General features: G+C 43.3%; 1 protein-coding gene across 20 annotated transcripts in view; it reads right to left on the bottom strand.

The window, feature by feature from the left end:
• dlg1l (discs, large (Drosophila) homolog 1, like) overlaps nucleotides 1–23,331 on the bottom strand; it is a 204,596-nt gene that overhangs the window by 122,500 nt on the left and 58,765 nt on the right. Inside the window, exon 1 of one of the 20 annotated variants that reach the window (XM_017720036.2) lies at nucleotides 1,597–1,780. The exons of 18 other annotated variants lie outside the window; for them this stretch is intronic. In XM_017720036.2, the coding sequence (XP_017575525.1) occupies nucleotides 1,597–1,698 (102 nt within the window). In that variant the 5' untranslated portion in view covers nucleotides 1,699–1,780. Of the gene's footprint in view, nucleotides 1–1,596; nucleotides 1,781–23,331 lie in introns of those variants that run through there. One more of the 20 variants, XM_017720037.2, reaches the window with a different exon arrangement.

The following is a 23,331-nucleotide window of genomic DNA, read 5'->3' as shown; positions in this document are numbered from 1 at the left end:
CAGCACTGTTACAGCGGAAACACTCATATTTAAGTATTAGTGCTTTCCCAAGCAACGAAAGTGAAGAAAGAAGTGGGCTCATGTTCATTACAGCCCTGATTTAAATGAAAGTAAACTGGGAAGCTGTGAGGCGTTGGAAAGCGGGCTAGCGCCATCTTTCCCGTCTAAATATTTTTAGCTACTGGCTGACTTGATGCAGCGCTCAGTCACTTGCACAACACAACAAATTGATGTTACTGTAGAGTAAACAGGACACAAAAGCACCGATTTCAGTTTAAACGTAGCTGAAAGGAGGACTCTGCTTGTCTGTTGTGAGAGAACCTCACTGCAGTTAATGCTTTTACACAGCGAGCGTCAGATATATTGTGGTTCACCCTTTAAACCACTAGGACAGAATAGAGAAACCCAGGCGTCGCTACCTGGTGTCTGAATACCGTGATATGCTCTGACACGGATGTGGTGGAAGTGACGGCAGTGAGGCGGCGTGGTCGCGGTTGCTGTTCGTACTACGCTGAGAAACTAGACAGTTTAGCACTGCTGTGGCCACTTGTTTAGCACTCGGAACAGATAACCGAGCGCTCGTCACCAGACAGCTAAAAATAATCGATTTTCTCTCTTAAATTACGACTATTACAAAAACTGCGTCTGTGCTTTTCCAGCTGATAAAAACGGCTCACCAGACACTTTCGCCCACTGTCCCACGACAGATCTGTGAGATGTTCCACTGTTTGGTGAGTGCCTGTCGTGTTCTGACCATAAAGGATAGCTTAAAACAGCTTTAACCACCAGGAGCAAAAATCAGCCTGAAAACTTTAAAGAAACAATGACTTATTATTTATTATTTATATACACGATGTGTATTGATATCGAACGATATGAATTTTGTGTATCATGATAACATTGTTGCCCATCTCGCCCAGCTCTACTAGCTCTAGACTGCAACTAGACTTTTGAGATCATTTCTCCTCAGGCACCTGGAGGAAATTTGCAAAAGGAGAAATATTTCCTTCTCCACTCTATTTAAGTAATGTTTTACCGTTGTGGCTGTAAAATATGTATGTTTATAAATGTGTATCACTATCAGCTGATTTGTACTGAAAAACATCAGAAAAAAGATATCAGCATCTGGCCACAGCCCTCATAGCGGTATATCCTTTTCCATCAGGCATGGTATGGGCCAACCAACCTCAGTAAAATGACTGCAAGTCCATGTCAAAACGTAACTGAATTCACAACACGTACAACCACCACCACCATCAAGCCTTTCACCGGTTTAATGTACTGCTCACCTCACTTTACCTAAAACTATCTTTTATTTATATTTATATACTGTTTTCGAGAAGCAAAGCCACACTCACTGCTGAGACTGCCTCCCAATCTCGAAAACGAGCAAGACTGAGTTTTTTACTAATTTATCCACAAACTTTAAGTACATAAACAGGGAGAACCTGAAGTACAAGTGTGACTCAACTTCCAACATCAGCTCACAGAAAAGTACAACTGAAGCAGAGACAGACAAAACAACCCAAACCAGTCGATCAAGCCAGAATCCCCCCGGCTTGGGGGGGGGGGGGGGGGTGTCACTCTACCACCCACCTTGCATCCAAACATGAGGGAGATGGTGCTGTTGGTGCAGGCCACTTTACAGTGGCACAGCATGGGCGAGAAGCAGTCCAGCTTTTTGATGCTGGGCGACATTTTCTCTCCGCGGGGGCAGCTGAGGCGCTCGGCCACCGAGGAGCCGGATGCTCTCCTCCTTGAGCCACGCTGCCTGCTCCTGCCCCGCCGGCCTCCTCCTGCACCTCCGCCACTTCCTCCCGCACCGCCACCACCTCCTCCTCCTCCTCCACTGCTGCTGCTGCTGCCCGCCCGCACCATCCACCCTCATTCCATTCAGCCTCACTCCATTGGGCCAGCCAGACTGCTTCCTTCATCCAGCGAGCCTGCCTCCTGTCCACTCGTTCTCTCCCTCCAATACGGATTCTCTCCTCCTTTCCCTCTTTCCACTTTCCTCTTCTCCTCCGTCTCCTTCCTCTTCCTTCACTTCCTCGGAGCAATCGGGTCTGCTCGATCGGTTTCCGTCTCTGCTGTCTTTTCCGCCTGTCTGTGTCTCGCTCTAGTTCTCACGGCCGTCCGTCACGGCGGAGGTGTTTACAGTGAGGCCCCATGGGAGCCATGCTGTGAGTGCTGAGCAGAGCTCTGCTCAGCGTGAGAGAGAGCGTGCGAGAGAGAGAGAGAGAGAGAGAGAGAGAGAGAGAGAGAGAGAGAGAGAGAGAGAGAGAGAGAGAGAGAGATATCCAGCTTTATCGGAATCGATTCGGCCAGCTCTTCCCCCCAGGAGAGATGGGAGATGGAGAGACTGAGAGCGGCAGGAGCGCACAGAGTGGAGCGCTGGGGTGAACGAGGGAACAAGGGAAGAGGCGGAGGAGAGAACAAGGGAGGGAGGGAGGGAGGCAGGACAAATCTGTGACAGAGCGTGGGGTTTATCACATGGGCACAGTCAGAGCTGAGCCGGGGCGAGTGGGCTTCTCCCTTCCATACCTCTCCCTTTCACTCACTGCATCATTTCCCCCATCTCTCTCACCCTCTCCCTTTCAAATTCAATCTCTCTCGCCCTCTCCCTTTCAAATTCAATCTCTCTCGCCCTCTCCCTTTCAAATTCAATCTCTCTCGCCCTCTCCCTTTCAAATTCAATGTCTCTCGCCCTCTCCCTTTCAAATCCAATCTCTCTCACCCTCTCCCTTTCAAATTCAATCTCTCTCGCCCTCTCCCTTTCAAATTCAATCTCTCTCGCCCTCTCCCTTTCAAATTCAATCTCTCTCGCCCTCTCCCTTTCAAATTCAATCTCTCTCACCCTCTCCCTTTCAAATTCAATCTCTCTCACCCTCTCCCTTTCAAATTCAATCTCTCTCGCCCTCTCCCTTTCAAATTCAATCTCTCTCGCCCTCTCCCTTTCAAATTCAATCTCTCTCGCCCTCTCCCTTTCAAATCCAATCTCTCTCGCCCTCTCCCTTTCAAATCCAATCTCTCTCGCCCTCTCCCTTTCAAATCCAATCTCTCTCGCCCTCTCCCTTTCAAATTCAATGTCTCTCGCCCGCTCTCTTTCGGATCCAATCTCTCTCGCCTGCTCCCTTTCGGATCCAATCTCTCTCGCCCTCTCCCTTTCAAATCCAATCTCTCTCGCCCTCTCCCTTTCAAATCCAATCTCTCTCGCCCTCTCCCTTTCAAATTCAATCTCTCTCACCCTCTCCCTTTCAAATCCAATCTCTCTCGCCCTCTCCCTTTCAAATCCAATCTCTCTCGCCCTCTCCCTTTCAAATCCAATCTCTCTCGCCCTCTCCCTTTCAAATTCAATGTCTCTCGCCCGCTCTCTTTCGGATCCAATCTCTCTCGCCCGCTCTCTTTCGGATCCAATCTCTCTCGCCTGCTCCCTTTCGGATCCAATCTCTCTCGCCCTCTCCCTTTCAAATCCAATCTCTCTCGCCCTCTCCCTTTCAAATCCAATCTCTCTCGCCCTCTCCCTTTCAAATCCAATCTCTCTCGCCCTCTCCCTTTCAAATTCAATCTCTCTCGCCCTCTCCCTTTCGGATCCAATCTCTCTCGCCTGCTCCCTTTCAAATCCAATCTCTCTCGCCCTCTCCCTTTCAAATCCAATCTCTCTCGCCCTCTCCCTTTCAAATTCAATCTCTCTCGCCCTCTCCCTTTCGGATCCAATCTCTCTCGCCCTCTCCCTTTCGGATCCAATCTCTCTCGCCCTCTCCCTTTCAAATTCAATCTCTCTCGCCCTCTCCCTTTCAAATCCAATCTCTCTCGCCCTCTCCCTTTCAAATCCAATCTCTCTCGCCCTCTCCCTTTCAAATTCAATCTCTCTCGCCCTCTCCCTTTCAAATTCAATCTCTCTCGCCCTCTCCCTTTCGGATCCAATCTCTCTCGCCTGCTCCCTTTCGGATCCAATCTCTCTCGCCCTCTCCCTTTCAAATCCAATCTCTCTCGCCCTCTCCCTTTCAAATTCAATCTCTCTCGCCCTCTCCCTTTCGGATCCAATCTCTCTCGCCCTCTCCCTTTCGGATCCAATCTCTCTCGCCCTCTCCCTTTCAAATTCAATCTCTCTCGCCCTCTCCCTTTCAAATCCAATCTCTCTCGCCCTCTCCCTTTCAAATCCAATCTCTCTCGCCCTCTCCCTTTCAAATTCAATCTCTCTCGCCCTCTCCCTTTCAAATTCAATCTCTCTCGCCCTCTCCCTTTCGGATCCAATCTCTCTCGCCTGCTCCCTTTCAAATCCAATCTCTCTCGCCCTCTCCCTTTCAAATCCAATCTCTCTCGCCCTCTCCCTTTCAAATTCAATCTCTCTCGCCCTCTCCCTTTCGGATCCAATCTCTCTCGCCCTCTCCCTTTCGGATCCAATCTCTCTCGCCCTCTCCCTTTCAAATTCAATCTCTCTCGCCCTCTCCCTTTCAAATCCAATCTCTCTCGCCCTCTCCCTTTCAAATCCAATCTCTCTCGCCCTCTCCCTTTCAAATTCAATCTCTCTCGCCCTCTCCCTTTCAAATTCAATCTCTCTCGCCCTCTCCCTTTCGGATCCAATCTCTCTCGCCTGCTCCCTTTCGGATCCAATCTCTCTCGCCCTCTCCCTTTCAAATCCAATCTCTCTCGCCCTCTCCCTTTCAAATCCAATCTCTCTCGCCCTCTCCCTTTCAAATTCAATGTCTCTCGCCCTCTCCCTTTCAAATTCAATGTCTCTCGCCCTCTCCCTTTCAAATCCAATCTCTCTCACCCTCTCCCTTTCAAATTCAATCTCTCTCGCCCTCTCCCTTTCAAATTCAATCTCTCTCGCCCGCTCCCTTTCGGATGCAATCTCTCTCGCCCGCTCCCTTTCAAATTCAATCTCTCTCGCCCTCTCCCTTTCGGATCCAATCTCTCTCGCCCTCTCCCTTTCGGATCCAATCTCTCTCGCCCTCTCCCTTTCGGATCCAATCTCTCTCGCCCGCTCCCTTTCAAATTCAATCTCTCTCGCCCTCTCCCTTTCGGATCCAATCTCTCTCGCCCTCTCCCTTTCGGATCCAATCTCTCTCGCCCTCTCCCCTTCGGATCCAATCTCTCGCGCTCTCTCCCCTTCGGATCCAATCTCTTGCGCTCTCTCCCCTTCGGATCCAATCTCTCTTTCATATTTCAATTAAATATCTCATTTTTTTAAATCTTCCAAACTGATTCAACATCTCATTTCCATCCATTCTCTCTCCCTTCTTTCCATCCATTCTCTCTCCCTTCTTTCCATCCATTCTCTCTCCCTTCTTTCCATCCATTCTCTCTCCCTTATTTCCATCCATTCTCTCTCCCTTATTTCCATCCATTCTCTCTCCCTTATTTCCATCCATTCTCTCTCACTTATTTCCATCCATTCTCTCTCCCTTTCGTCCAATGTCTCGCGCTCGCTCTCTCTTTCGTCCAATGTCTCGCGCTCGCTCTCTCTTTCGTCCAATGTCTCGCGCTCGCTCTCTCTTTCGTCCAATGTCTCGCGCTCGCTCTCTCTTTCGTCCAATGTCTCGCGCTCGCTCTCTTTCGTCCAATGTCTCGCGCTCGCTCTCTCTTTCGTCCAATGTCTCGCGCTCGCTCTCTTTTGTCCAATGTCTCACGCTCTCTCTTTCGTCCATTGTCTCACGCTCTCTCTCTTTCATCCAATGTCTCGCGCTCCCTCTCTTTCATCCAATGTCTCGCGCTCTCTCTCTTTCATCCAATGTCTCGCGCTCCCTCTCTTTCATCCAATGTCTCGCGCTCCCTCTCTTTCATCCAATGTCTCGCGCTCCCTCTCTTTCATCCAATGTCTCGCGCTCCCTCTCTTTCATCCAATGTCTCGCGCTCCCTCTCTTTCATCCAATGTCTCGCGCTCCCTCTCTTTCATCCAATGTCTCGCGCTCCCTCTCTTTCATCCAATGTCTATCTCTCTCTCTTTTATTTCCATTCAATTTCTTCCTTTTTCCCCCTTCACTCTCTCTCCTCTCACAGCGTGGGTGCTCAACGTCAGCAAAGACCGGTTGGAGGGGGGCATTAAAACATAAAACTCCCAAGAGAGAGGAGAGGAAAAGCGAAGAAAAGAAAGAATATCCTGAAGGTGGGTAGCATCCCGAGTGGGAGGAGTATTAATGGAGTGTGTTTACACTAACTGCAGGAAGAGAGACCGAGAGAGAGGGGGGTGGGGGAGCAAGAGGGAGAGGGGTGAAGAGGGAGCAGCCAATAAGGCGAGAGGTAAAGGTGCTGGGAGCTGATTGGTCAGCCCAGCTGTGACCTGTTGACGTGACCCGGCAGAGACCAAACGCAGTGCAGTGGGAGAGGAGGACACTGGTGGTCTGTCCAAACCTGACAGAACCCAATGAACCAAAGCAATCCTGAAGAAATGAGGAAAGTTCAGCACTCAGAGATGATGGAAGACAGACTGCTGGCATCTACTGCCTTCTCTCGATAAATGCACACAGCGCTGGGTACCGTGTTAAAGAGGAAGAACTGACCCATATCAGGGCTGAAATAATCCGAAATACGTTAAAAATCTCACACTACACAGATCTAATGAGCTGTTCTTATTAACCCACTGTATGGTTTACACACAGATTTTTGCCAATCTGAATATATTCCGATTAAGACTGTTGTGTTTATGCTCACTCTACTCAACAATCTGATGGAACAGTCTTTTTTACATGCGCACAACAAGTAATCCGAACAAAATTACAAGCATGCATAGAAAACCACTTACAGCAGACGTTACATTGACAATGAGTATCACTCAAATCCAGTCAGAGTGAGATGAGCAGCAGTGAGCAGTGCTTTCACTTTAAAATGACGGCAGACGTCATGATCTGAGACACATAAGCTGGACGTCCATCCCACTACCGTCTTTTAAAGACCAGTTTCTGCTCTGCCATGATGAGCGTTATAAACTTTCACTATGACGCGACGCACATGCAGAACATACTTAAACTTTCCGATAGGGAATGTAATCAGATACAGGCGTTTACATGGACATTATTCTTCTATTACCCACATCGTTCAAGGGGAAAGAAACTATTCCGTATAGCCTCAATCGGACTAGACTATTCCAAATGAGGTGTTTACATGGATGAATTCTATTCTGATTGAGCTATTAGTCAGATTACAAATTCTTGTTACTTTTACCTTCTTAATGCTTGTTTGTATTTACCCTAATGATAAACTGCTCCCCACCCCCTGAAACACTCATATTATCCAGATAAATGTTTTGTGAGACATCTGCAGTGCTGTATTTTCCTCTCTGTGTACACATTCGCAACAACGTCCTTGCATTCATACGTGCCAATAAAAAAGATTCTAAAACACATGAACATAGGTGCTGATGAGTAAGAGTGCTAAAAATAGATAGAAATATTCTGTAGGCATGCCATAAGATCAAATCACAGCACAGCTCACTGGAACGCCTCATGATGGATGTGCAGGATAATGGCTTTAAAAAGAAGGAGCGGTGCTCCACACGGCTTTCAGAACACTCCTCAAAAAGCACTTCAGACTCACTACGTTTATTACCAGACTTCATTTAAAACGTCACTTCATTCCAGGGAGGTAAAAAGGACAAGGTGTTCGCGCCAGTCTTTATTTTAGGTTGAACGTGAAGTAGGGCATTAAAAGGCTCATAAGCTATATTTTCTTGTATCTTTTCTTTTTCCATTCTGAGGACCGAACGCATCTCCATTTACGTTGATTTTTATTTTTTTTTACATCATGTCAACACACCAGTTGTCCTTTATGTTGTATTTAAATTTCATAATGAATGGACCAAAAGAAATGCTCTATAATCACGCGGAATAAAACCTCTTTACATTTACTAACACTAGAAGGTAAGAATGTTTTTGCCCTCTGCTGTAAAATTACTATTTCAGACATACACTATATTTCCTAAAGTATTCACTCACCCATCCAAATCGTTGAATTAAGGCATTGAACTCAATTCCTTGGCCACAGGTGTATAAAACCAAGCCCCTAGGCCTGCAGACTGCTTCTACAGACATTAGTGAAAGAATGGGTCAGGATTGTTAGGGTTAGGATTTGGATCAGGGTTAGGCCTAGGACCAGTGCCAGTGTTGGGTTTAGGTTTTGGGCTGAGGTTAAGGTTACGATTAAGGTTAAAGCCAGGCTTAAATTAAATTAGGATCAATTTAGTAGACAGTATGTATTTACTTAAATGTAACTTGATCTAAAGTGGACTATCCAAAAAAAGTGTTACTGGGAGCTACACTCTTAAAACCACGCTTCTTCACATGTTCTTTAGTAAAAAAATGGTTCTATATGGAACCATGAACACTAAAAGAACCCATTGCATGATTAAAGGGTTTTCTGCATCCTGAAAGTGTTCATCAGATTGATGGAGAATGTGCTGGAGATGGTTCTATATAGCACATTTTTGAAAGAAACGTTCTATATAGCACCAAAATGGGTTTTACCATGGTTATGATGTCAAGCTTGTAACAACAGAAGAACCCTTTGAGTGTTCATGGTTCTATACAGAACCTATACAGAACCACTTACTAAAGAACCATCTTTTTTTGTGTACCACCAAGAAAGGGTTATCTGGCTTGTAACGAAAATGGAACCCTTATTGATGTTACACTCTTAAAAAAATTGGTTCTTCAAGGGTTCTTCAGTCAAGAAAATGGCTCTATATAGACCTATTAAGACTTAAAGAACCTTTTACACGATTTAAAGGTTCTTTGCATGGTGAAAAATTCAGACTGATGGAGCATGTGCTGTAGATGTGAAGAAGATGTGAAGAAGTTTATTGATAAAATATATCCTTGAGTTTTCATTAATAAAAGGTTTGCAGCAATTATTAATTTAGAAATGATTAAAATAGAGTACAGAGTCAATTTTAACTGAGCCAGATAGGCCCAGGCAGCCTTAGGTAGGAAAAGTTAGGCCTAATGTTTTTAGGAGAGGCTGTCCGTGGCAGGCACTGTTAGAAGGCCTTGAGAGATAACCGAACATCTCCAAGTAAAGAAATACGGCCTGTTCACCAAAAGCAAGCTAGCTAGGAGATAGATCAGTAGCGAGGAAAGATGGGCCATAACACTTAAATAATTAAAAATCCCATTATGGAGAAGTCGTAAAAATGGTCCTTGTCAGACGAAGCATGTAGGTGTCAAAAAGTAAATTTAACATAGCGAATATAACGATAGCCAATGGGAACCCTAGTTTGGTCAGAGAGGAGGAGTTAAGAAAGTACCCCAGGGAGGAGTAATGACCACATTCGGTATAAAAGTATAAAATTTATGTATTGTGTGAATCTTTGCATTTTGGCTGTGGGAGCCGACTTTCCACCTGAAACTTAAATGAAGATGGGAACTTTTCCTCTCCTTCCAAAGAAACGTCGGCTGAAGTTTGGTTTTTCATCTTCTCCATTTGGCTGTATTACTTTGGGTAGTTTGCAAGAACGTTTTTAATCTTTGGATTTAATAATAACTTTTTTACATTAGAAAACAGATGAAATTAAAATTAGAATATTAATTTAAAAATGTATTAGCTGTAACATAACACTACGTCTGAGACCCAGGGTGGAGGCTGGACTGCTCTGGATCCCGACAGATGATTCCCTTTGTGAAAAGGGTTCCATAGAGTACCAAAAAGGGTTTTACTATGGTTACGATGTCAAGCCTGTCATAAGAGATGAACCTTTTTGGTGCTATATAGAATCATTTTTTAAAAATACACACTCTCCATCAACCTGAAGAACCAAAGAAACCTTCAATCATGCAAAGGGTTTTTTTTTTTCATGGTTCTATATAGAACTATATACATTTTGTGTACTAAAGAACCCTTGAAGAACCCTGTTTAAAAGTGTACATTATTAAAAACTCCTTTACAGACGCCAACGAATTCTTATTTTAAAAAAATAAAAGGTTTTTGACGTTATGGGTCCTTTAAAGAATGAGGTCATGTAATTACACTGCCTTCTATGCCAGCTGTACTCTTTGCACCAATTCCCCCGTTCCCACATCGCTTCGGCTGTCTGACCGCTTCACTATCAAAGCGTGACTCAGATACTGCTGCCCCACTCACATGGATGCGTCACTCAGAGGCACGGACACGGGCGAGTCGAGTTCAGGGCCAAAAAGCATCGGAGCGCTCCCGGCACGGCAGCTTCTGACATACTTCACTTTCAAAAGCACGTGCCTATACAGACATAATTAGCTTTATTTGAGCCATGCTCTATTTCCATGGCAACGTGAACATCATCTTGGCTCTTTTCTTAGGACTTTTCCCACTTTTGACTGCAAAAGACTTGGACTGGATTTTTTCTCTATTAATTTCCAGCTCTAGCTGAACACAGCAGCCAAATACGTTGCTCATTTGCAGTGACTGAGTACAAGCTGGTGCGGTAAGCCCCTCCACCTGGGAGAAAGTTTGGCTGAGTTTGGCTGATTGAGGAAAAACCCTGACGAAGGCTGGCCCGGGCAGGCTTTTTTGTGGCAGCATCGCAGGGAAGCCCTCAGCAGGATGGCACATTAGCACAGCTTTAGCAGCGCTAACGAGAGGAAGTGGGCAGCAGGGGGGCGGCTGAGGAACAGCCTGCTCAGGAGAAGCCGAAAACACAGTAATCACGACTCTTTTCCAGCTGACGCGTGCAGTCAAGCAGTTTGTGAGGCTTTTCTTTCTAGGAATCGCTAGAAACGCGAGCATCAGAGGTCAAAATCACACAACAAATCTTCTCAATCTTAGCCTCTCAGACCAGAGCGCTTCAGATCCTGATCTTAAATCCAGTTTCTGGTGCAGGAAGTTGCTGTTGGTGGCAGCTATAACACTAACTAATCACATAAACATCAGTAACACTGATGTGGTGGTGGTGTGTAAGTGCGTGTTGTGCTGGTCTGAGTGGATCAGGCACAGCAGTGCTTCTGGAGTTTTTAAACACCTCAGTGTCACTGCTGGACTGAGAACAGTCCACCAAGCAAAAATATCCAGCCAACAGCGTCCTGTGACCACTGATGAAGGACTAGAGGATGACCAACACAAACTGTGCAGCAGCAGATGAGCTGTCGTCTCTGACTTTACATCTACAAGGTGGACTGACAAGGTAGGAGTGTCTAATAGAGTGGACAGTGAGTGGACACAGTGTTAAAATCTCTAACAGCACTGCTGTGTCTAATCCACTCATACCAGCACAACACATGCTCCACCTCAGTGTTACTGCAGCGCTGAGAATAACCCACCACAACAATAGTACCTACTCTGTGAGGGTCCATGGGGGTCCTGACCACTGAAGAACAGGGTAAAAGGGGGCTAACAAAGTATCAGAGAAACAGATGGACTACAGTCTGTAACTGTAGAACTACAAAGTGCAGCTATACAGTAAGTGGAGCTGATAAGATGGTCAATGAGTGTAGAAACAAGGAGGTGGTCAGTGTGTTACACCTGATTGGTGTGTAGTTCTAGTTCATTTTACACCTGTGTGCCACAGTCGATACCTGCATAATTACCTCTCTAAAGTACACAATATAACCAATTAACTAACTGGTAGTGTTATTTTGTAAATTAATGGCTGTCGTGAAATGATTTAGTTCACTGTTCTGCAAGCAAACTAACAGAAATGTCTATATTTATGCTGATTTTACACCAGAAGCTCTGCAGTTTGATCATTGCTCTTACACAGTAACAGCTACAGAAATAGGAAAACCTAAATTACACAGACTTTTATGTAGCTACCCAACACACAGGCCCTGTAATTCTAACTGACAGGGGACCCAGACACCTTACAGACTGTGTTCCAGTTCCTCAACACACCCTGGTTTGGTGAGAGAGTGTAAACAGCGCCACCCAGTGGAGCGAGTCAAACATGGTTCTGATTCGACGTGGTTTATTCCCCTCAATTTGCATTTGTTTTACATTTAAAAAAATAGGGTTTAATTTGCATACTGAAGCTGCAGTTTCTAATGAAGTGACAAATGATCGTATAATTCATACCTGTAATAAAGCACAGCTCTGGCGCTCATCTTTACTCATATTATCTCATATTTCATGTTCATCTGACAGCTTATGTAATCAAACCAGACCTCAACAAACGAAAAGCAACATTTGGACATTAAAGGGCCCATATCATGGAAGACCGTCTTTTCATTGCTTTTGTTTAAAAAATAAAAAACTTTTTAAAAAATTTTAATGTAGTATGTAAACATATTTAAAGCTTCAAAGCAAAACGTTATCATACAGGCCAAATGAACATACAGTGGAAATGAAGCTGCAAGCCTGAATTCGGTGTTTTTGTGATGTCACAAAAACCAACACGTTTACATACGTTTGCCTATTCAGCAGTTTAGTGCTATTTCACACCAGTTAAAAGCAGTGCTTCACCACTGAATGCTTTTGAATGAAGCACAATACAGCACGGTCAATCAGAACAGAGCTCATTTACATATCTCAGCCTTAAAGGCACAGCAACAAAAAACAGCCTGTTTAACAGTTAGGAGTAAAAACAGGTTGCAAAATGGTTGTGTAAATTAATTAGAACTGTTTTTGGATAAACAAATACACATATGTTCTAACAGGATCTTGTGCAAAGTATTAAAAGCAAAAAAAATGCAGCATATGGGCCCTTTAAACCAGTACAGACCATCAGACTATCCTCACACAGTGAAAAGAGTTTTGATTTAGACTATATTTTTTAATATGTAGTGCTGTATCAAACCAGCAGAGGGAAGCAGCTGCTAGGAAAAGCCTGTTGTATTTGCAATAAAAAAAGTCCTGCTGGTATTTGCTCCCAAATGATCATCATGGACATAATTCAGTAACAGTGCTTATGACAGATCAACACATTAAGCAGCAGATATACAGTAAAACTAATGAAGATTGAAGAATGTTTATCTGCAACACATCTAACACAACTAGAACCCTTTATAATGATATTTAATGGCAGGCATGTCAGGCTCTGCCAAATTCGACTGGTTTCTAAATGTTACCAGCGCTACAAACCAGTATCTGCTAATCAGTATCCCATCAGCCCACAAGACCAGGCTACTTCTGTTTAATATCATCCTCGGAGACAAACCTCCCATCATCCAGCTGACTTTAATGATGAGGGAGAAACATGGAGCCAGTTTTGTCACAGATGGCAAGTTCAGCCAAAGGCCGTCTCTCTGTACTAGCAAGGATTTAAGTTCAAAGCCCTGATTAGCCAGACTCCAATGACCAAGAGCATCCTCAGCTAGCCGCTAGCGCCACTCTGAAGGCTGGAGCAAAGTTGGAGCGAGTCAAAAGGACTTTTGGGTGTGTGTGTTGACAACTTTCCCACAATTTCTCAGAATTTCTGCATCAGCGAATGGCTAAGACGTCGAGTCATTTGGTGCGAAACGCTCAGTTCTAGAGAAACTTGAGAGTCAGAATTGTTCACATTGGTGGTGATGGGAACCAGACGTCTGGAGAATTAAACGCCATTCAGAGGTGAAGTGGTTATGAATAGGATGCCTAATGCCTGAGACGCAAGCTGCGTTCCAAAGGCGAGGCTGCATTTCTCAGCCGCTACTTCACAGAAGGCTGTTCCACAGTGAAGGACCCTTCGTCTACAGCCTAGAAACACAGCCTACGTTCAGAGTGATTTCAAGGACGAAACTGATGAATCCTTCAAGGTCTTCGGTTAGCCACAGTTCTCTGTGAACAAACCTCCTTGTTTCTACACTCATTGTCCATTTTATCAGCTCTACTTACTATATAGGTGCACTTTGTAGTTCGGTTTGGGGGGTTTGGGCCGGGGGGGTTTGGGCCAGGGGGTTTGGGCCAGGGGGTTTGGGGCGACTAATTTTCAACAGGCCAGTAAACAATATTCTGTTTTAGTGTCTTGTCCACTGATTCAGTGAAATCAATGGTTTAAGCATGTTGTTTGAGGTGACCCTGCAAGCCGACTGGCTGACACTTGCACCACGCTGAGTTTAGTATAAGTTGCAGGACACTTTAAATTATGCAACTCAAGCTAATGTTAGTTTCATTGAGGTTTCAAGCAACTAAAGTTGCATGAAAGTTTCACCATGCAAAGCCAGCTTTATCACATTTTCCACTGCCCAATAAACAAAATCAGACCCAAACAGGAACCAAGAGAACATAAACTAACTGTCCACTTTATCAGCTCCACTTACTGTATAGCTCCACTTTGTAATTCTACAGTTACAGACTGTAGTCCATCTGTTTCTCTGATACTTTGTTAGCCCCCTTTTACCCTGTTCTTCAGTGGTCAGGACCCCCATGGACCCTCACAGAGCAGGTACTATTTGGGTGGTGGATCATTCTCAGCACTGCAGTAACACTGACGTGGTGGTGGTGTGTTAGTGTGTGTTGTGCTGGTCTGAATGGATCAGACACAGCAGTGCTGCTGGGGTTTTTCAACACTGTGTCCACTCACTGTCCACTCACTGTCCACTCTATTAGACTCTATGAACTACAGCAGATCTACCAAGTGCACCTATATAGGAAGAGGAGCTGATAAAATGAACAATGAGTGGAGAAACAAGGAGGTGGTCAGAATGTCATGCCTGATCGGTGTAAATCGTATTTTAATCAGACGTATTTGTATATATGTACTTCACAAGCTTGCTGGCATATTAGCTTTCATAGCGATAAACTCAATGCAGTAGGCTCTTATTTTTTCTCACCAGCTCCCTCATAAGTTTCGTGCCGCGTTTGCAAAAGGCAGGGCCTTTCTGGTGATGTCACCACGCAGCCTTGTTAGGACTGCTCCATCTGTGTGACCAGTTGGCTACTAAGGAGGAGTCTTCATAGGACAGTCCGACTGAGCACCCGCCCTAGCTTGGCTACAGCCTAGGCTTTGGAGTGCAGCTACTGTTTCACAATAGCTTTGCCAAGGTTTTGCCCTGAAACGCTATTTTCACATGCAGGTTGCAGCGCGTGTAAATGTACAGTCTGTTGTGAGGCATCAGTCAGATTCTTATTTAAGGGGAAATGCTGGGCTGGTTTGCTGTTTTCAACTGGGCCTAAAAGATACAGTTTGGTTGATATTCCTGCAGACAGTCCAGATTTAACAGAAGACTGATTAAGCACATTCTGTTACTTGCTTTGTATTGTAACCAACCTGTGAAAAAAGTTTACTTTTGAGGATTTAATGTTACATGTTAATTTAATGGCCTTCCGCCCGAAGACTGCTGGGATAGGCTCCAGCAACCCCCCGCGACCCTGACGGAGAAGCGGCTTGGAAAATGGATGGATGGAAGTTAATTTAATGTAAAGAGTGAAAACATACACTTGTATATCATTTATTTATTTATATATATATATATATATATATATATATATATATATATATATATATATATATATATATATATATATATATATATATATATACACACACACACACACACACACACACACATATATACATACATACACACATATATATATATATATATATATATATATACACAAAATGTTTTGTTTTTCAGTTTAGGAATTGCAATAATCAAGAACCAGCACTGGCTGTGTTTATATGCAAAGACTTTTGCCAATCTGACTGAAAACAATCGATTGGAGTGTAATCGGATTCAGGCGTTATTCTTCTATTTAGCGGATTATTTAGAGGTTTACCCACCTCATTCAAACGGATAGAAATTGTATTCCGATTGGCCTCAATTGGACTAGTCTGTTCCGATTGAGGTGTTTACATGGACGTATTCTATTCCGATTGAGCTATTAGTCGGATTATTAACCGATGATTAGGCTGCATGTAAACGTGGCTGTTGATACCATAAAATCTGATATCAGTCTGTACAGCCTTAATCAAAACTAAAATCTAAATCTAATAAAAAAAAATTCAAAATCTAATTATATCTAAAAATGGTATCCAATCATTTTTATCAGCCAATATTATCAGTCATCAGATTTTTTTTTTCTTCTCAAAACTTATGACCATATCAGTCAGATACTTGTTTTTAATGGTGGCAAAAAAGTCATGAGTCAATGTTTGTCGTTATTGTGTTGATGTGATAAACACAGGCTGGCAAAAGAACTTGTCCTTTATTGTGACCTTTACACGACTACAATCTTATAGATGTTTAGGTGTCCAGGGTCAAATAACCATATTGTTTAAAATTACTAATACTATATATATCACACACACACACACACACACACACACACACACTATATATACGTTTTATGTTTTCATGTAACTGCTTGTTTCCGTAAGGCATTATGTTTTTACCATCACATAATTTATTCAAACGAAGCCGTGTGGTACAGTGAAACTGGAATAAAACGCATCCGGAACCGGACGTTGTGTGTGGGTTCAAAGTTCTGACGGTGGTCCGCTGCAGCAACAGCGCTCACGAAAAACTGGGGCTCCAATGCTTTAAAGTTCTTTCCAGCATCTTCTGCTTCTGAACTCTAAGCTGGAAAACAAAGCAGCGGTTTGCGCTGCTGAGGGAGCTCAATCGGTGGGGAACGCAGGAGCTGAGGGGCGAGGTCCCATGGCACACGTGTTTGTGTGAGGATCAGGAGCTCTACAGGTGCCCCCTGGAGGCGGCAGGTCCTTGATTACACGAGAGAAGCCCTCAATCCCAAGAGTCCCCAGATACACCCGGACACACAGACTGTACAAACAAAGAAGTGCCTTACTCTGGAATTAGTGCTGCACCGATATCGATACAGCACCGATACTGGCGCTTAAACGCAGTATCGGTGACGGGGATACCGATACCTGCAACTGACACTACGAAGCAATTTGACACATGGTCCAGTAGACAGAACTTAACACGTCAGCGGTGCAGGACGACAAGCAGCAGTAAAAATGCAGAAGGCAGAATCTCTGAGTTAGGTTAGATACAGTTAGTATCGCTACTCTGTACTGGCCGATACTAAAAGATTAGGCATCGGAAACAAAAAGTAGCATCGGAGCATCTCTATCTAGAACCCCACAAGGCAGCATGGAACAATCCCTTCCTTTCAATACCAAGATTAAAACTTTTAGTATCAGGCGATACTAAGTGGATATATTGGGCAAAGAATGTTGGAGATGGAGCTGCGGGGTAGAAGGAGACGAGGTAGACCTCAGAGAAGGTTTATGGATGTAGTGAAGGTGGACATGGAGATGGTTGGTGTGAAAGTAGAGGAGGCAGTAGATAGGGCAAGATGGAGGCAGATGATCCGCTATGGCGACCCTTAAAGGGAGCAGCCGAAAGAAGAAGAAGAAAGAAGTATCAGGCGATACTAACACCAGTACAATACTACTACAACACTAAGTTGGATTAAAGCCTGGCACATTACATAATCACATCATCAGGACCATCTGAGATGGCAGTTATTTTCCACAGCTCTTATATTTCACAATCATATTACGCCAAGTTAATTGTGAATTAGGGGCATTGGGATGAGGCAAGTAAATGTAAATACAAGAAAACAGTAAATGAGTTCACTGTAACACATCATGGCGCAGCGTACGCAATATTTATTATCTGTGTACCTAATCTTAATGTTTTTAGCATGTATGGGCTGGAGGTTCCCCAACTCGGAACGGTGGGCAGCCCTATCCACAGTGCCCGGGGAGCAGTCGGGGGTTAGGTGCCTTGATCAAGGGCACATAACCTTCAATGCTGTAACACTTTTTCATGGTATACTGAGTGACCACAAAGTGAACGGATCACTATAGGATCAAAGCAGAGTGTCGGTGACTCTGATTTGGTTCTGGACCGTATACACGCCAGGGAGTATTGAACAAAAGGACAATTAAACCGTTAGTCGGAAATTTGTTCTATCAGCTAAGAAGTCATGATCATGACAGACTCAACACTGCCTGATGACGAGAAATGCTTAGGTCCAGTCCCGTATCTTTACTTTCACCCTATCCCTTGTTTTCAAGTGTCACCTTGCTCCTCAGAATTGAGGCTGAAATCTCCTTCTACGAAATGGGACGCTCAAATCAAAAGGAACATCACTTCATTAACAGCTACCGTCGCTGCTCTGTAGGCGACCCAGCCCGTGTGCGGTGACAGCAGAGGAGGGGAAAGTTCAGCTCCTCACTGCTGGGCTTCAGTTACATTTAGGGCATCATACGCCTTCAAAAAAGGGCGTATAAGACAATTACTTATCATCACCCAGCCCTAATTCTTCAGTCATGTGAAGCTGAACTCAGCTATTCATCAGCTTTTTGTTCGTATTTTCCAGTTCCACCTTAAATGGAGCAGCAGTTACATTCTGGCACTTCAGGCATCAGAACTGCAGGTCGATTTAAGGTGGAACGGGAAATTTGGCTAGCTAGCTTTCAAGACATCAGCTTACTATTAACATTTGTTTTATGGTTGTTATGAAGGAAAGGACCATAACATACTGAAACGCCATTAAAATAAGAAAAATGATTTTTTTAACAGAGAAAATACATTTGTGGGTTTATTTGGTCACTCGCGCAGCCGAAAAATCTTAGTTTTTTTTTCTTTTTTTCCCCTCATAACACACTGAAAAACCTCCGTTTGGAGGGCCATGTAGCCCTAACGCTTCCACCTACCTCTCTGTCTCAGCAAAAATATCAGGACACCCTACCTCTAGACATGAACACATGAACACCAAAGTGCGAGGGGCTGAGTGGTGGGAGTAAGCGGGGCCTAAGTGTTACATTCCATCATTTGCTTTTACTTCAAATAAAAACGGAATATTTATTTAGGAAAAAAAAACTACCTGGCTAAACGATACCTTTGTTCTTTCTTGTATAGTCTGTTAATCGCTTCCAGTTAAAATAATAAAATGGCTATAGCCATTGTGTTAACTGTGTTAAGCCGAAGAGCTGCTGTTATTAGGCTGGGGCTATACGAAGTGTTTAACACCTTCTGACGGAAGCACATCATTCAGTTAGGCCCTCATTCCTCTTTCGTGAGGAATGCTCAAGTTCCATGTAAGGAGGGCTGCAGCACGGCTTTATCGGGTGAATATAAAAAAAAGGGTTCTGTTTAGTGCATCAGAACTGACATAGGACACCGATTACACATTAAAAGAAAACAAAATAAGAGTCCTCACTGCTTCACTTTTGTCCATGTTAAAAGAAGACCTGGCATTTTCTAACATTTCAACTGTCCAAATTTATAGCCATTATCAATAAACAATATCTGGACCTTCTTCACTGACGCACATGCTGAAGGGAGGCTGATAAACTGAGCAGCAACAGATGGGCTACCATAACCATAAACCTAGAGTGCACATACATGATGTTTCAGATAAAATGGCCAGCAAGTACAAGTACCTCATGTGCCGTTTCTGTTATTTCGGACACCCTGTGTACTTTCTCGCTGGAATGCTTGAATATTTGTTCAAAAATCCTTCCAACAAGGCTCAGAAATGCTTAATACTGGTACTGAATGCTTTTACAAGTGCATGAGTGAGTGAGTGAGTGAGTGAGTGAGTGAGTATCCAGTGATCCAGCGATTCAGTCCTGCTGTGATCTCCTGACCTGAACCCAACATAGATCTGACAGCGGCTGACACATTAAATGTCAGCGGAGGCGGCTTTATTTGAACCACATGAGGGCCCTGCGCTCCCTAAACCACAGCCACACCCTTTGTGTTGGAAGTCAGTGTGGGAACATTTGGAGCGTTTCTGGAAAGCAGTATGAATCACTGATATCCACCTTCATAGCGTCTTTCTACTGAACGACGAAAAGAATCGAAACTTTTTTAAATGGGATTCCATCATGGGATTTTATGCACTGTCCCACACTGTAATCCCGCATTTTGTTTAAACTCAAAGCCTGTTGTACATAAAACCCAGCATATCCAACATACTGCGCAATAATTTTAAGTTAAGGGAACGTTTCTCATGATACTGTACACTCAAATGCCATTTTTGAGTTAAATGAACTCATTGCTGTTAGTTTAGTCTGTCGCTATGGCAACTTTGAAACTGCACATTCAAAAATGACGGTTTTAATAATTTCTTTCTCGTTAAAGTCGCTGAACAGATGTGTGAAACTGAGTGACGCTAAGCTGTAAAATATCGTTACATGTTTGCTTTGTTAACACGGTCTTGCTGGATAAATCATATAGTCCTTTCCCATTGGCTCCTGACTCCACCTATTTGCATACTGGGTTTCTTTCCATTTGTTTTACTCACCGCCAGCGTGTGTTCATTCCACCCAGGCTGCCTTTCCTCAGGCGTATGCTTTATATATATGCTTTTCAACTGTCTGACCCTGTGTTGCTGGCTAAGAGTGAAGGTTATCGTCTTTGCTGATGAGTTGGGGTTTGTGTTGGTCAGTGACCACATTTACACTGAAGGGTAAGGCAAAGTGGTCAATGTCTCTTAAACTGAAAAGAAAAAAAAAAGTATAAATTAATGAATTGCCTAATGGAACATTATCATAGTTGCAATTTCAAAAAAGTTGAATGAAAATAATTTGAACGTACGAGTTTTTTTTAAGGCAACTAATTTTATTTAAAGTAAATTCAACTTATCCGGGCTTACAGTGTATATCCACCCTAAAATTTAGGGGGTGCCAAACCTGACACTGTCTCTACTACAAGCGATGACTTTCAAAGCACGGTCAATGGGTTCGTTAGTACAGGACTAACAGTATTACTGTATGCTTTGATACAGTCTCACTATAATCTACCAATTCAGAGGATCTAAATGCATTATTTAGTGGTCCCACGTCCAAGAAAGCACGGTGACACAAGAGCTGCTGAAATATGCAAACGCTCCATTATCATGCGCACAACGGGCACGGGCAGTAACGGACTGAATGACACTCGGAGCTTTCCACGTCACATTTACACAACTAAGTGCATGAGAGTATATTTCAGTGGCTGCTGGTGAAGCTACTCCTCTGCTGTGGGGAGGAGCTTTTATGGAAATGCTGCAATGAGAGTGAAGCTCCGTCAGATCTTCAGGCTGGCTCAGGGTAAATCAGTGCTCTGCACGATGAGCCCAACAGGCACAACCTCAACTTACTACTCGTTTGTAATAATATGCTTGACTAAGGCCTTTTTATCATGATCATTAACTGTTGATAATGTCTTTAATAGGCAATTACCTGTTTGTTGCATCAAACATTAAATTCTGAATGTTTGTAATGGTCAGTCATAAAGCCTTGGGTTCACTATAAGACTGTTAAAGTCTGAACAGATTATAAAAGACTGGACTTCACACTATCCGACTGTTTTTGGCAGATTTCTTTGGGTGACTGAAATACTGTGGATCACACACTACTCAACTTTTCAGCTGCTGCTGAACCAAACAGAACTCCACGAAATCACGCAAACTGTCCTGGTACTAGGAGATGCAGACAAACAAACGTGGCGCTCGCTGCCGCTTTCTCTACCGTTTGTGCTGACAGAGTAAAGAAGCAGCAGGTAAACATGTTATTATACTGAATAATAATCTTTCACTGTACTCGCAATAATCAGATTCATCCGCTCACAGAAGGAGACTGAAGCACAGCCCATGTTAAATGTTCCACATAGCGTGTGCAATTACACACTTTCACCACAGAGGTCTCCAAATCCCTAAAACCAGTGCAGCTTTAATTAAATATCTGAATTTTTTTGTATAATGTAAAATTTATTAAACATTACTAACTGGTTTTCTGCATGAATGATGGTGAATGGTATAGTGTGAAGTATCCCCATTAAATATGTTCTACAAAAAAAAAATCCTAAGATCTTAGGCTTGCTTTACTCAGTCAAACTTTAATGCAAGTAGCTTGATGATGTGCATGCAACTTATGAAACTTCCATGCAACTTGATAAGTTGCATGCTACGTATTCGATTAACCAGATTAGCAGATTATTTTTGATACATCATTTCATTCTTGCCATTTAAAAGTCATCTGCATGTATTTACATATTTACATATTTGCAGCTGTTATTCCCTTTATTTTATATTCTATCCATTTATCTTGGGTTCTTTATTATACATTTGGCTTCTTTAATCTGTTGTCTTTAAACTAAAACAAATGTAGCCCTTAGTTTTACTTAATGTCTTGCTCAGTCTGTCCTAGAAGCACATCTGTCGTCTCCTCCTCTGGAATAATTTTCATAACAGATCCAAAATTAATCTGAGCTCTGTGTAAAATTATGAGGTCAAGATAAGAAAACCAGTCCAGCTATGCAGATCATGATGCTGGCAGGCTCAAGAAGAACAAAGAGCAGTTATTTAAATAGATGGTAGCACTAGCTGGCCAGTTAAACCAGATGTTTGCAGAAACGTTAGCTTCAGGAAAACAGAACAAAATGCAAAAACTACTTGCTAAACTAATTTTTGACATAAAGTCAATAAACCAATTGTTTTACTGCCCTTAGTCTTATTGTCCACTGTCCATTAGCCTGATTTTTATAAATGATGTCACACAGCATGAACACAGGACGTGTTCTCTGCCATTTGATTAGCTGTTCTGATAAGCCGGGAAGCTTGCAACTGCTGCGGATAAGTTTCAAACGAGTTGCAGGACACTTTACATTACGCAACTCAAATTTAGTTTCATGCTGGTTTCAAGCAACTAAAGTTGCAATAAAGTTTCACCGTGTAAACTCAGCCTTAAATATGTTTCAAATGCACATTACCATGCACCATTAGCTGCAATGTGCCACTGATTGGCTCTTCCTGTGTTTAAAGCTGTAGCGTGCAAATGGATTACAGAACATTTGTGGTAGAACAATTGGAGGCGGGGGGCGTGGGGGCCACAGTACTGAGGAAAAAACAGCTCATATCAGACCCACCAAGTCAGTCATTTGGGTGGACGGGGATGGCATTTTACTCCGGCTGCGCTGCACAGTCTCCTGCAGTCATGCTAAACCCGATTAAAAGGGTACAGACACATAAGAACTGCAGTACTTGTGCTGGTTCGTCCCCTGGGGCTAGACTAACGTTAGCTTCACAGGGCTCTGGAATTAATGCTACAGGCCTGTGGACTCTGGCCTTACTGTAAATAATTCATAATGGCATGGACTGAGAAGCTAAAGATGAGGGGTATGTTTAGTTCTTGTGCACTGGGGTAGAGAAAATTCCTCAAAGTATGAATTCTCACATTGACTGATGGCAACAACCGATGCTTTTGTCACGGTCTGTAAGCAGTTCTTTCTAGTGTTTCTAATTTATTAATAAATTAGTTGCAAGGATGTCACACAACTGTCAACAATGTCCTTGCTGCACATAATTAAATAAATAAATAAAAAAAAAGACTCACATTCCATGTTGCTAATGTTTCCTGGCTGTAAGAGAGCACTTAATCCCACAATACCTGGGAATGTTTCCAACTTGGTCAATTAACTCTCAGTTTCTTTCCAAATAAACGGTCGTTCAGCAGTGAACATGTGACGACGTCCACAGATAAGTCTCAAA

This window comes from Pygocentrus nattereri, chromosome 19 (genome assembly GCF_015220715.1).
Source record: "Pygocentrus nattereri isolate fPygNat1 chromosome 19, fPygNat1.pri, whole genome shotgun sequence".
Taxonomy (NCBI): domain Eukaryota; kingdom Metazoa; phylum Chordata; class Actinopteri; order Characiformes; family Serrasalmidae; genus Pygocentrus; species Pygocentrus nattereri.
The sequence above is the reverse complement of the archived record's forward strand: the minus strand, read 5'-3'. Positions and strand labels throughout refer to the sequence as shown.